Source organism: Excalfactoria chinensis, chromosome 5 (genome assembly GCF_039878825.1).
Source record: "Excalfactoria chinensis isolate bCotChi1 chromosome 5, bCotChi1.hap2, whole genome shotgun sequence".
In the NCBI taxonomy this organism is placed as follows: Eukaryota; Metazoa; Chordata; class Aves; order Galliformes; family Phasianidae; genus Excalfactoria; species Excalfactoria chinensis.
Window position 1 is genome coordinate 4,890,702 of NC_092829.1, and position 14,588 is coordinate 4,905,289.

Consider the following 14,588-nt stretch of genomic DNA (forward strand, 5'->3'; position numbering starts at 1 on the left):
GCCCGCCGGCAGGGAGGAGCGCCGAGCCGCGGCCTGCGCCGTTCCCGCCCCCTGAGGGAAGCGGTGTGCCTGGGGTGCGGGGCAGCGCTCTGCCGGCCTCCTCCTCCTCCTCCTCCTCCCGCCGCAGGCTCGGCCCCGCTCCCCTTCTCCTTGAGCTGCTCGGAGCCCGGGCCTGAGGTAGGTGCCGCCTCGCGGAGGCTCTTAGCACGGCTGCCTCCCGCCGGGCCCGGGATGAAGAGCGGGGGGCGGCCATCCCGAGCGCCTCAGCCCGTTCCTCGTCCCCTCCGGCGTTAAACACCGCGGAGAGGCGATGCGGGGCAGCTTTATTTCTACTCCTCGTAGGTGAGGCTGGTTCGTGCCGGCCCGGCAGCCGGAGCGCTGCGTGGCACCGCCGAGGTGCTCGGAGGAGCCGATCTGCCTGCTCTTTCCCCGCCGTACGGCTCCGTGGCTCAGCTGCGGCCTGATGGCGTTGGGGGAAAAGCTCCTCACCACTCCCACCGTGCGACGGCGGGCTGTCATTGAGCTGCGCCTTTACCCGCAGGAATGCGGGGATTTTAGCACAGGTGCACGTGGGTTGGGGCATCCCTGCACCTCCGTGCGTGGTTCCTTTGTGGGCCTCATGCGGACATGGAGAGGATACTGGGGGTCGAACGCGTTGAGCGGTCTGGTGGTGGTGAAGCCCTCGTATCACTCATGGTATAGTGGACTCCGCATCGCTTTAGTCCCCGCTGGGGATGATCAACTGTTGTCTGCGGACTGTTTGGGTAACCAGGCGAGTTGTCAGCGCTGGGCCAGGCCTGTATGTTAGGAATGTGTGCTGGAGCCAGGTTCTGTAAACACTCGCTGGTGTGTGGAGCCCTGTTGCTAAGGGCACTGTGCAGACATAAGGAGACACGTGTGAGCACCCTGTGGAAGTGCAGAGGTGTTACCTGACCGTGTGGGAGCCGGCAGGATCGCTGATGGTGTCATTGCTGTGTTTCTTGAGCTTAAGTCATGGGCTTTATAAATAAACTCCCTTCCTTTTCTGGCTCCTCTTAGGTTTTGGAGGATGGCCAAATGGAACTATATTGTTTATGTGCGTAGATTGTGTGTCTCACACACAAAGATGTCTATTGTTTACACAGAAACTGTAAGAGGGATGTTTTGTTAACATTTGGTTGGCAATACAAACCAACACGACGCGAACGAAGGCTTGAAACAAAAATAGCCCTTTTTACAGCGAGCTGAACATCACGGCTGCCAAAAAAACAGTTTTTAAAGGAAAACGATGCACCTTTTGGTTCTATGTTTGTTTGAAAGCTCATCTTCTGTCCTTTACATACATATAAATCTGCTGTATTTCACTTTGGAGCTACTTAGTTTTGTGTGTGCGAGTCATTTAAGCAGCGTTCTTATAAACAAGATTGGCTGAATTGTGAACTTTTAAAATTACATTTGAAAATAGTTTTGAGTCGGGTGTTTCGCTGTTACGTTTTCAGATCCTCGAGCTGACTAATTCCTCTCTCCATTGTCAACGTGTCCCTTCCATCATGACCGACTTCTGCCTTCTCCTTTCCTCTAGTTTGGAATTTCCACAGTTCAGAAGAGCAAATAGTCCCCAGTGTTGGTGGAGAGTGGTTGAAGAAAGCCTGCAGGGCCTTGCGTTTCTCTGGGCTGTGTGTTGGGGTGGCGTTCCCTGCAAGCAAGCTTCTGGTTGAGCTAATGCATAGGAATGGCCTTTAGAATCTCTCATTTGCACTGTTTCTAAGTTAGTTTCAGAATGATGGGTAACTACCTCTGCTCAGGCCATCAGTATGTGCTTAAATATAAAGAGTGATGTGGGCTCAAATGCACCTAAAAGGATTCAGTATTGCTGAAGGAAGGGATCGTAGCAGGTGAGAACTCAATGGTGGCCGACGTATTTCACTGTATGAACAGTGATATGTAGCAGGTATTCATCGGGTTGTACATGTCCAGTGGAAGGAAGGCAGAATTTCAATACTTGCCTATCTCTCAAGGCAATCCGACATCTCTTTTTAAGAAGCATAAGCATTCTTGTTAATGAATTACTTCTGCATTGCATGCTTTGTGCTGCTGGAATGCTGTTCTTACCTCGAGTATTTGTACGTGTTAGCATCTCCTAAGAACATCAGCGGGGTTTTGCTTTTGTGACCAGTAGTACAAGATTATAATTGAATATGGAGTTACATTCATTATTTCTACAGTGCTCAGTATTTGTGACTGGATTTTATATGGTGATCCACTGTAAAGGTTTACAGGTGTTTTCTCCTTTTTTCAGCTTCTTTCACTGCTGTGAGGAAGATGTGAGTTGTGCACAATCAGCATGTGGGCAACTATTGGTGTTTATTTCCTTTAAGTATCGAGGCAGAAAGTGAAGTGTTTCTTGTCCCTTTCCTGTAGTGCTCTGTTTGCTGAGGTGCTGTTCTATGTCTACATTGGGAAGGCACTAAAAATCCTGATGTTCTATCAATAACAGGCTTTACCAGTTTTTTACAGTTCATTTCATAGTGCTTTGCTTTTTGTAGGGACCTCAGGTGTGAATGTACACTAGCGCTCATGTGGTTATTCACCCAAATCAGACTCTTCTGTTTGTCCGTGGAGCTCTCTAACAGAATTCGTTGAAACTGGAGCTCCATAGCAAGATGTGATTGGAATTAGCCCAGGTGAAAAAGAAATCTGTTTGAGGCAGACGTTGCGCTGTGGGGACGAGTGGCTTTCTCATTTCCCAGTAACAGGTTAGATCATCTGCTGGCTAAAGCTTTGGATCGTTAACGTGTTCTTAAATTCATAAATGGTCTTATGGACATTCTTGTGTTTGCTTCCCAGTTGTATCCTAGTAGCAGGATCTCTGGATGTGTTAGGACAATTTCTGGTACGAACACGTCAAAATTCCACTGGAATTTGCTGCATGAAAATAGGACAAAAGAACTCCCTGCCTCAGTTCTGTGTAAGATTCAGTAATGTTTCCTCCTTCTTCTTTCTGCTCTCTTACAGGAAAAATGATATTCATCCAGCATTCCTGAGTCATAAGAATGGGTCCAGATGTACCACTGCTCAACGATTACAAGCAGGAGTTCTTCTTGAAGCGCTTTCCACAGACTGTGCTGGGAGGTCCCCGCTTTAAATTGGGCTATTGTGCCCCTCCTTACATATATGTGAATCAGATCATTCTTTTCTTGATGCCATGGGTGTTGGGAGGAGTAGGAACACTTCTGTACCAATTAGACGTTATGAAAGACTATTATACTGCTGCACTTTCAGGAGGACTGATGTTTGTCACTGCGCTTATTCTTCAGATGGCAAATCTATATGCAAAACAGAAAACAGTGACAGTAGAAAGAATGCAAATCCAGAATGCTCTAACGGATGAAGATGAGTTTGAATTTTCCAGCTGTGTAGGTTCAGAGACAGTAAAATTTATTATTCCTGGCAAGAAGTATATAATCAACACTGTATTCCATTCACTTCTGGCAGGGGTATTGTGCGGGCTGGGAACTTGGTATTTGCTGCCAAACAGAATAACCTTGCTATATAACAACATTGGAGGAACTGTTATGATCTTTGTGTTTGGATGGGTGACTGTATGTATAGCAGAGTATTCATTAATTGTAAATACAGCTGCCGAGACTGCTACTTTCCAAGCACTGGATACCTACGAAATCACTGCTCTGATGAGACCTTTCTATATTTTTATCTTTATTGCAGTGGATCTTGCACACAGGTAAACAGAACACAGCATTTTGCTGATTAAAGCAGTAGTTATTTTATATGTACTTTTATGAGAAAGGTGAAATTATTCTTCTGAGGGAAATTGATCAACTGCAGGATGTCCAAAAGAAGGCAGCGTATGTCAGATATTGACGCTCTACACGTTGTGTAATAGGATGTTCTTAAATTGCTGCAGTTTGTCATGTAAATTAGGAAGACCCTGAGCAGCTTCTAACTTAGGAACAGTTACAATTGTCTTCTGCAGTGTCAGTTTGCTTATAGTTGCACCTCATGCAGTCTTTCTCCTTGTCAAGCAACAGTGATGTCCCTTAGTCAGAAAATGTGTTCATGTGACAGAGGTGCTTCAAATGTGTTATTGAAAAAAAAACATTTGATTTTGACTTTATTAGTTTTGCACTTGAAGATCTAATTTACCCCGGTTGCTTTTTTGGTTGTAATGCAGTAATTACGCATATAGTCTTGGACCCCAAATAGTTCCCTCTAAACTCATGATCAGAAAATTCAGATGTTCTTTAAATTCCTGAGAATATTCCTTTGAGGCATGTGTATTTATTTAATAGGAGGCATAAAGCAGTCCAGTATCTTAGCAGTCCACCTGTAAGTCAGTTTGCTTGCTGATGAATTGTATATGGCCTAGAATGTATGTCAACTTCTAATACTGATCTTTGTGTTTTTACAGAAGGGTTTAAATACTTTTATGTACAAAATTACAGTATTACAGTCTTACAGTTTTAAAAGATGGTGGCTGAGGTTTAATAGATTGAACAGGTCATGTTTATGCTTCTGGATCGACTGTACTGTCAGCAAAAAGCCCTCCCCCATGTCAGCTATATTTTCCTTCTCGAAAGTCAAACACGTTTCTTCTTTCCAGGTTTGCTGTCAACGTACCCATTCTAGAGCAGGCAAACCAGGTTTTGCACGTCGTATTTCTTTGCCTGCCGTTCTTGTGGGCAATGGGAATTCTGCCCCCGCTCGACGCACTTTTTCTATGGGGAATGGAACAACTGTTGGAGTTTGGACTAGGAGGTTCACCTATGTCAAGTAACACAAAGTAAATTTTGTTTATATAATGATAAAATATAGCAATATTGTTTATAACCTTTTTCTTTTCAAGCAAATCTTTTTTATTTTCTCCTTCACAGGTTGTTAGTAATGTTTCTCATTTCTGCTGGAACAGCAATAGCATCGTATTTCATTCCCAGCACTCTCGGTGTGATCCTCTTCATGACTGGATTTGGGTTCATACTGAGTCTTAACCTAAGCGAGATTGGTTTTGCCTTCAAACACACCATGAGCAGCCGTTTAGACTCCAGCAAATCTAAAGCTATGCATAGTGGTCTTAGAATGCAGCTTGGGTGGAGGGAGTTGATTTTTTATTTGACCGTACTGACACTTGCTCTCACAGAAGCTAGTCTGCTGCATCAGCTTGCAGGCTTCTCATCGTTTTCCAAGGCCAGTCCTCAGGCTGTAGTGAGTTACATTCTGCTCATATTACTTGTAACTATGTGGATTCTTAGAGAGATTCAGAGAGTGTACTTGTTTGGAACCTTCCGAAACCCCTTTTATCCCAAGGATATCAGGACTGTGACTGTATTCATGGAGAAGCAAAGAAGGCTAATGAAAGTTGGTGTTGTCAGGAGGATTTTACTAACACTAGGTAGGAATACGTACTATCTGTTGTTTGTTAGATGATGATTATAGGAAGACTGAAACAACACTAGAATTATTGTATGTGCAAGACTGTGAATGAACTGAGAAAAAACAAGTAGCTGGAATTATTTGTTGTTCTTGCTGAATTGTGCATTGAGGCAATATGGGTTCGGAATATTTGCAAGTGGTTACCAATTTATTTATTTTCTAAGGGGTAAACTTGAACAATTGAGATTATTAAAAGTCCAGCTCAAGAAGTAAGACTTCCTAAAGGATTGTAGTTATAACTCAGTATCCACTTAATAATAATATCAACAATAATAATAATAATAATAAAGGCTTTTCTTGATTTATTTATTTATTTATTTATTAAAGTGTTTGGAATCTGAAGTGACTTGAGAGTCTTCAGGTGTACTGAATTTGTTAGCAAACAGAGCAGTCCCCTTTCTGGTGGGGACAATTTGTTATCTTTGAGAGAGCCAAAATTTGACCTCAATTCCTTTGATTTCATAAGAAGTTCCAGTCTGGGGGAGCTGATTGACCTAGGAATATTCCTGTCTCTTCAGGGAAACAAAGAAAGTAACAATAAGTGAAAAAACAAGCACTGACATAAATGTTTGCATTACCATTAGTGCAAACATGTTGCTTGAAGCGTATTACTAAGAGGAGCTTGCCATAATGAAAGAAGGAATTCTCTTCTTACACTGAGACTTTATTCTGCAGTAATACTGCTTACCTCTGTAAACTTTATGTCTTTGAAAGGAAATCAGTTGTTCTTTTGTTTCTGTTTCAGTGTCTCCGTTTGCTATGATAGCATTCCTGTCACTTGACCGATCACTGCAGAACCTTCATTCTGTGTCTGTTTCCATTGGATTCACAAGAATATTTAGGATGGTAATTTGAACTTTAATTACATTAGCCTAAGAAATTCTCTTTAGCTTTATTTAAGATGACTCAGAAGAAATATTCCAGGTCAAGAAAGCAGAGAAAAAATAAGCACACTTTTAAAATGTATTTTTAATGTGTGTGTATTTTAGGTATGGCAGAATACAGAAAATGCCCTACTGGACATCGTGGTTGTGTCAATAGTGCAAATGTTGGTGTTCAGTCCAGACCTATGGTGGAACAGGAGCCTTGATACAGGAATCAGACTATTGCTGGTAATTATGCTAATGTATATTTTAGCATTTAGTTGTAATCTAAACTCTTATTTCCTCTCCCTCCCCTATTAGAAATGTACAGAGTCCAGGATCCAGCAGGGACTAAAAAGCTGCGTACTGAGACGTGAGCTCCAATAGAAGTCAATGATAATCACCCTTCATTTTCTTAAAATTAGTCCAGATAAGGCGGTTTTAGCAGTGCTGAATGTGCTGCGACAGAAAATACAAATAAACATGCGTGTTGTGTGTGTCTTGCAGGTTGGTATCCTACGGGATCGACTGCTTCAGTTTGCCTCGAAGCTGCAATTTGCTGTAGCCATTCTTTTGACATCATGGACAGAGAAAAAACAACGTCGTAAATCTGCTGCCACCTTAATCACACTGAATGTGATTTTCTTCCCAATCCTGCTGATCTTCATTGCCATCTCTGCACTTCTTTCTTCTCCACTGCTGCCTCTCTTCACACTACCAGTCTTTCTGATTGGGTTTCCTAGGCCGATCCGAAGCTGGCCAGGACCGGTGGGTGCTGCAGCGTGTGTTTGCTCTGACACGGTGTACTACCAGCAGATGGTTCCAAGTCTGGCTCTTGCTCTGCAGTCTGCATTAGCAGCCGGTAGCCTAGGTAGGTATGGCAGCTACACCCTGATGGAATGTAATCAATACTTTGAGAAATGTGATTGTGCTGGAACACAGCAAAATCAGCATCTGGCTGATAATACTTTTGAAATGCTTAGGTTAAATCCTGATACCCAGAGGTTTTTCACTGAGGAAAAATTGATTACTTCCCATCCTTGTGCCACTCTGCTTCTTAGGATCTCTTAAGGAAATACTTCTCTTTGTTGCCTTTAAAATAAGCAAATAAGCAGAAACAAAGTGGCAGTGAAGCAGCATCAGTCTTGATCTTTCTATACTGAACAAAAAAGATGGCACGAATTCATCCCACCTATATAGTGACAGCAAATTGAATTCTCTTGACAGTGGAGAGAAGGAGATGTCACACTGCTCTTTGTGTTTGTGTATGTGCATGTCTTTCTCTTCATCAGTCCCATTATTTGGGGACTAGAAGGTGGTTCTACTAATTTGGTTATGGTAGTGAGGTAGGATGAATATGAATGGAATGTCCGTAAGGTGCATGGTGCCACCTAGTAGCGTTAGCAGTTGAGACCAGAATGATGAAACTTAATGTCATATCGTGTAGGGTTGTAACAACACAACATGATGAACATGATGATGGGTATTTCACAGGCCTATATAAATAAAAAGGAAGAAATGCTGCATTTTTCCCAGCTGGAGGCAGAATAACTTGAAATTGCGAGCTCATTTTCTAGACGAGCAGTCTTTGTATAGCATAAATAATCAAAAGCTCGTTGCCCTTTGACAAAAGACAAACATTTACATAAGCCTCTTAGAAAATGGCTTGCAACTAGAAAAGTTGGACTGGTATTTAGAGAGAGTGGAAGTTAATCACTCTGTTGTGAATACTGAATACAACTGCTTTACTAGGAAATATTTGCTGCAGTTTTCATACTATTAGAGAGTTGTTTAAAAAAAAACAATAACAGAAGGGAAGTTTTTTCCCTCTAAAGAAGAGAGACATTTCACTGTCCAGTCCATCAGCTCTGTGTGCGTATTACATATTTCTCTCTGGCCATTGTGACTTTGGTGGCACACATACCTCAGGTTAAATAATTGAAAACACTAGTCTTGATGGAAAAAGTGTCTTCTCTTTAATGGGTGAATCTGTGAACGAATGTCTTCAAGCAAGAAAAAAGGTTGTGTTCTCCGATGAGTTAAAATATGAAGATGTTCCACTTTGTGTGTCTCTATTTTAATTTAAAGCCATACTTTTTTCTATGTAAAGAAGTTTTAGTAGCTTTAACAGCTAGTACGAAAAATATTAAAGTCTTTGCGAAATGTTAGCAAGAAAATGCACTTCATTAGCTCACTGGGATAGAAAAGGTTACTTAAAATTTAACTGCAGCTTAATGGTTGGTTTCACTGATTCCATCTTACAACGTTCTAAAACTGAAATTCTCTATGGCAGTGAGTGATCACTTGGATGTGAGAGCAGAAGCAAGTCATAAACTGCTGCAAAGGTACCTCATCAGACTTCCAAACAGCACCAAAGTGTGAGGAATTGGCCTTAGATACATGATAACCACCAGTTGGTAGGAAGTTTGGCATTGCCTCTTTTACTGAAATAGGTTCGTAGAGAGAAACAATACGTCTGTCTTAGGGCATAAGATCTCTGTAATTTTTGTAGTGATCAGCACTTTGTGGGATTTTTTGAGCATTATTGACTTTGATCCATGATCTGATGTTGTTCAGATCTTAATTTGCAAATTTCAGTTCATTTTTTTGTGATTTCTTTTGGTGATGCCAAATTTATGACATTCCATTTTTCTTTTTCTTTTCTTGCTTGTTAAACCTCATGGAGTTGATGATTGCCCAACTCTCTGCTTTGTTCACATCGCACTGCAAATATTCTCTGCCCTCAAAGGAATCAACAGCCACTCCCAACCTGAGCAGAATGATTTAAATTCTGTGTTTTGTCTCCTGAATAATGTATTTTTTAATCACTGTAATGCAGGCAAATTAATTCAGGAACTGGTAGTATAGGGACTGACTTCCATTGAGCTAGAATTTTCTTGTTCCCTTGACTTTGTACTCCACAGTAAGCAGCGCCTCTGAGATACCCATCTGCCAGGTGGTGATTCTTCGCTGTATTCCACAGTCTCAAAAATTTCATATATCTCCATGTGACATTGGTGGGAACTGTGCACTTGGAAATGCAGCTAAGTCATAGAATCACAGAAACACAAGGTTGGAAAGGACCGACAAGATCATCTAGTCCAGCTATCCTCTCACTACCGTAGCTAACCAGTAGCTTTTACAGCAAAGAACTAAACCTCATCTTTCAGCTCCTCATCCAGAAGGTGATTTTCAATCACAAAAGACTAAGAAGGGAATTGATGGTGGGTTTGCTTAACCCTGATTCAGTGTGAATATTGTGGTCATGCAGTTCTGTAAGGCTTTCACAATTTTCCACAGCTTTCCAAAGACAGCAGCACAACTTCTAGATCAAGTTTTGCAGCTAACTCCTTTAAGGTTCTAGGCTACTAATTAGCCAGTTATAATTAATTTTTATGTTGATGTTTTGTGTATGCAATTGAGTTCCTTAGCTGGCATGTGAAAGAGGCTTTCACTGATGGAATGTTATGGTAATACCATGGGTGGTTTGGGTTTTTTCTTTCTTTTCTTGTTTAGGTCTCTCTCTACCTGGATCGCATTACTTGTGCCGTTTTCAGGATAGGCTGATGTGGATATTGGTGCTGGAAAAAGGCTTCACTTACTGTGGTGTTAACATTAAGGTAACTGCATGCTGAGGATTTACTTCTGAATGTTCTGGAATCACGCAGAGATTTTGCTGTATTTCTGTTGAACAATGTAACTACCTGATGTTACAGTCAATTTTTTAAGATGAGTGTTCCATCTGTATTAACTAGTCTTGCAGCTGACATGCCAAGCAGGTGTAAAATTATCTATTTTCTGTCTTGTAACGTTATTATTAGCTGATAGAGATTTGCATGAGGCAAATTCTTGGCTTTTTCTAAAGCCACTTATCTGTGCCTAACAGTGTAGCGAGTGTCTGGTTAGATATGTAGGTAGTTCCCCTCTGGAAATACTGATAATGGAGCACGTCTTCATTTGTTGGGAAAAATGCTGTTGTGAGAAAACAGAGGATATGGATATGGACTGGTAAAGACTAAAAGCAGATTGTTTTCATTCCTGCTGTAGGGACTGGAGCTGCAGGAAACATCTTGTCATGCTGCTGAAGCTCACAGGGTAGATGAGATTTTTGAAACGGCCTTTGAACATCAGGAGCAAGCAAAGATTCTCTCTCTCAATCATCATTTTGGACACATTTTGACTCCTTGTACTGTTCTACCTGTGAGACTGTATTCTGATGCCAGGAATGTGTTATCTGGAATAATCGACTCCCATGAGAATTTAAAGCATCTAAAAGATGATTTCATTAAAGTGCTTGTATGGATGCTTGTCCAGTATTGTTATAAAAAATCAAAAGCGTGGGAAACTCTGGACAGTGCAGACAGGAACAAGAAAGGATCACTTGCAGGAAAGCAGCACAGTGGTGCGGTAGGAGCACCCAGACCCCTGAGGGATGAAGAAAGCTTTAGCATTGATACGGTAGAGGACTGGGCTGATGATAGTGATGTTTTTGATCTCGAACCCAGGGGCAGAATGAGAGACAGAAAAGAACCTCGGCATTTGGGAATGGCACCAAAAGTGCATCTGTCTATTCCAGGATCTGTAGATACACAAAGCCAAGGTGTCCTGCAGGAAATGTTGCCAGAAGATAAATTACACAGAGCTGTTGTGCTCGGGCTTCCTGCTGTAGACAAAGGAAAACAGCAGGAAGTTTTACCACAGGTTGAGTTTAGTTGCTCTTACTCGGAACTATTGAGCATCCCTGAAGAATGGAGAACGGCCCCGCTGCCTCCTTCTAAAGTCCGTGAAATGAGGCAGAAGTTTCCAGAAGAATGGTACCATTTCATTTTGAGTCAGCTGGATTTTTTTCACCTGAAAGACAAGCCTTCCAATTTACTTGATGACCTTATGAAAGATAAGGCTTTACAAGACTTATACGTCCATGGTGTATTGTCGTGTTGTTTTGGGCTGTTCGGACTGGATAACACGGTGCCTGCCCCGAGCCACGTGTTCAGAGCGTACACTGGTGGTATTCCTTGGTCTGTAGGCTTGGACTGGCTAACTGGCAAACCAGAGCTGTTCCAACTTGCATTAAAAGCATTCAGGTAAATGCAAAATACTCTCTCAGATTTGAATAATGACATAGGGAGCACTGAACTTTGAAAGGTTGCAAAGAGTAGTTCATTTTAAAACCATCTCATTTAAAGGCATTTGTAGCTTCTTTCTATGTAAATATTGCCTGTGTCCCAAGGCCACAAAGCCTATGGAATGGAGTTTCCTTCTTTATGCATTCCCTGCTTGCAGCTGCCTCCAACACTCAAAATTCAACCCGTTTTCCCTGTCCACGTCGCCTGGGAGAATTGCTATGGAGTGAAATGTTTGGCACTTTCTATTAGCAGGCAGGAGTAACAGTGTTTGAGGTGAATGGAAGATGTTTCAGCTAATGTGCTTTATGTCTGGGTGAGCTAAAAGCATATGCCCACTAACTGAGAGCTACTCAGCTGTCAAGAAGTAACTGACAAAATTAGTACTGCCTGAAAGGCTTTCTTCCTCCCCTCCTTTGCAGCAGTACTTACTGTATGTCTTTCTGTGCCTTTCAGATACACTTTTAAGCTCATGGTTGACAAAGCAAGCCTGGGTCCAGTTGAGGACTTCAAGGAGCTCATTAACTACCTGGAAGAATATGAAAACGACTGGTACATCGGGCTGGTGTCAGATCTTGAGTGGCAGCAAGCAGTTCTCCAAGAAAAGCCATACCTTTTCTCTTTGGGGCACGATCGAAATATGGTAAGAAGAATCAGTAGCGAGCAATATCAAAGCTTGGTTTTCTTTTCCACTGCCTTGTGGTTTGCCTGGCGTTTTGTTTTGTTTTGTGTGTGCTTTTTGGCTTTTCTTCTTTTTTTTTTTTTGTTCTGTTCCAAAACATGAAGGCTGTGCCACCAAATTGTATTAGACAGGAGCTGACATCACCGTTGTTGAAAATAGCAAGGCATTGTTCTTCAAATGCTGTGATATTCACTGGTTATGTTCAGGAATGGAAGAGTTGAATCAAGGAGACTAGCTGGTGCACTTTGCCATTTTAGAGAGCCAGTGCTCATAGCAAGAGATGTCCCAGTGCTTCAGAGCCTCATTCAGTGCTTTGTAACTGAAGTGCCTGTATGACTCCTTGCAGAAAATAATGAACGTTTTGATGTTTGTTTTTGAAGGGAATTTACACTGGGCGAGTCCTCACTCTCCAGGAACTGTTAGTGCAAGTGGGAAAGCTTAATGATGAAGCTGTCCGAGGTCAGTGGGCAAATCTGTCCTGGGAGCTGCTGTATGCCACGAACGATGATGAAGAACGCTACAGCATCCAGGCACACCCAGTTCTTCTGAGGAACCTCACTGTGCAAGCTGCAGACCCACCTCTTGGCTATCCTGTTTATTCTTCTGAGCTTCTCCATCTGCCTTTGTTCTAGACTGTCTGTAGCACTTCTCTGTTGTTATTATTTTCTATTTTCCATTTGCCTGTTGGGAAAGATGCCCACATTTATACACTAGAAGTAAGACTGAGAATCGCGCTGGGTGGCAGTGCCAAACCAGTGTGTGTGATTTGCACAGAAGTGGTGCTAGTCAGAACCTTCAGCAGGCAGGAAGTTTTCTTGCTGCTGGAACATTTGAGACACCGTTGCCAGTGTGGCTGACAAGCCAGGAGATGCTGAAATTCTCTTCTCCAGGTTAGAGAAGAGCAGCAAGATTCTGATCTTCTTTGTAGTAGCTGGACAGGTGACTTGCACTGACAGGTTACAGCTCCCTGTAGAACCGTCAACCACAGCGTTGGTAACCAAAATGTATATATGACTATTTATATGATTTATTATTTTTCTTTTAATTCTGGCCATTTTATATTGGACTGAGTTCAGTTTTGGTATTTGTCATAATATATGACTTCGGGTGATCTTCCTTAGCTGTATTAAGTTATCTGATGTGCTTTCATGAAGTTATAAGGGAGGATTTTTACCAAAGTACACGTTGTGGGGGGCAAAGACATTCATAGAGAACAGTTTGCATTCTGGCACGTTAATAACCCGTATGGCCTGCTGAAGAAAGTGGGCATGTGTGACTGGGGACAGCTGGAATTTAAGTCCAAATATGTTCATTTTATTTCCTGCTTCCAGTATCCAGCCGTATAAACTGTTGTGTGTAACCTGTGCCCCCATCATTAAGCAGTCTTCCACAAATGCAGTGAGTGCTGTCTTTGGCAGATCTATTATTATGGCTTTTTATTTTTTACCTTAGCAGAGCTTAAAGCAATTGGCAATTGTTTTGTAGCATTACAGGTCTCCTTTAAAACAGGCCTGGGTCATCTCTCCAGCGATCAGTTTATCCTGGTCGTTACCACCAGTCACTAGCACATAAACGCGTTTCCTCTGTAGATCTGTAGTTACAGTGTAGTAGCTGCTGGTGTAGGTTGAGCAGGATTAAATGCTTGTCTTTAAGCTGTAGAATCGATATCAAGCATGTCTGCTCTGTAACTGGCGTGGTGTTGGTTTAGAGAACCCTGTCCTGCATAACTTGGAGCCACGTGTATTACTTCCACTCCTCTCCTTTAAGATGTTTTCCTCCAATTTGTCACAGGATTGTGCGCTACCTACGTGGTTATTAACTGTGTGTTTTCACCAATGAAGTATGCAAACCCTGCAATGGAACTCAGAAGTGGTACCAGAACACCCATCAAACCCAGTATAACCCTCTGACAGTACACTATGTAATTCACAGAGTGTTCGTGGAGTCTTGGTGTGCTGCAGGAGCATGAACAGCAAAGTGCTGATGATAACTACAAAGTCCTTGCTTGCCTTGTATCTGGAAACACAGAGTGGAGGACAGAGATCTGCTGGGGGCTTTTACAGAGCACCTGCTTCAGCTCCTGGTCAAGGACCATGAATGGCAAATGTTTTATCCAACTTAAAACGTTTCACACCAGTTGCAAAGGTTGGGATTGTTGGGTTGTTTTCTTTCCTATGTCTAATTTAAGCCTCCCTGCCTCCACGTGTGCCTCCTACTGACTTACAGCAGATTTCATTCTTTTGTTTTCTACTTTGTCTTCTGTAAACAGAATAAACTTGTTGAGAAAAGAGTGAAGAGAACTGCACTTGTTTTCTCTTGCTTTCCCTGGTTCTCTCCATCTGGTACCCAGCCTTCTTGAAAAGCATTGCTGGTAACTGGTGTTACTGGCCCCGGTGTTCCAGCAGAGATCTCAATTGGTACCAGATGGAGGAACAGAATTAGTTATGTGCAGAATTCCTGTTTACGGACAGATTCCAGTGCTCTGTAACATCC

The 14,588-nt window shown here is 42.3% G+C and overlaps 1 protein-coding gene across 1 annotated transcript; it reads left to right on the forward strand.

Moving 5' to 3' along the window:
• Nucleotides 1-4: 4 nt before the first annotated feature.
• Nucleotides 5-14,385, forward strand: PCNX4 (pecanex 4). The gene is made up of 11 exons (XM_072337354.1): nt 5-177; nt 2,995-3,721; nt 4,601-4,780; nt 4,872-5,386; nt 6,173-6,273; nt 6,417-6,539; nt 6,798-7,161; nt 9,807-9,910; nt 10,338-11,374; nt 11,870-12,056; nt 12,476-14,385. The coding sequence occupies exons 2-11, from the start codon at nt 3,033-3,035 to the stop codon at nt 12,725-12,727; spliced, it is 3,552 nt and encodes a 1,183-aa protein (XP_072193455.1). The 5' UTR covers nt 5-177; nt 2,995-3,032; the 3' UTR covers nt 12,728-14,385.
• The last annotated feature ends 203 nt before the right edge of the window (nt 14,386-14,588 follow it).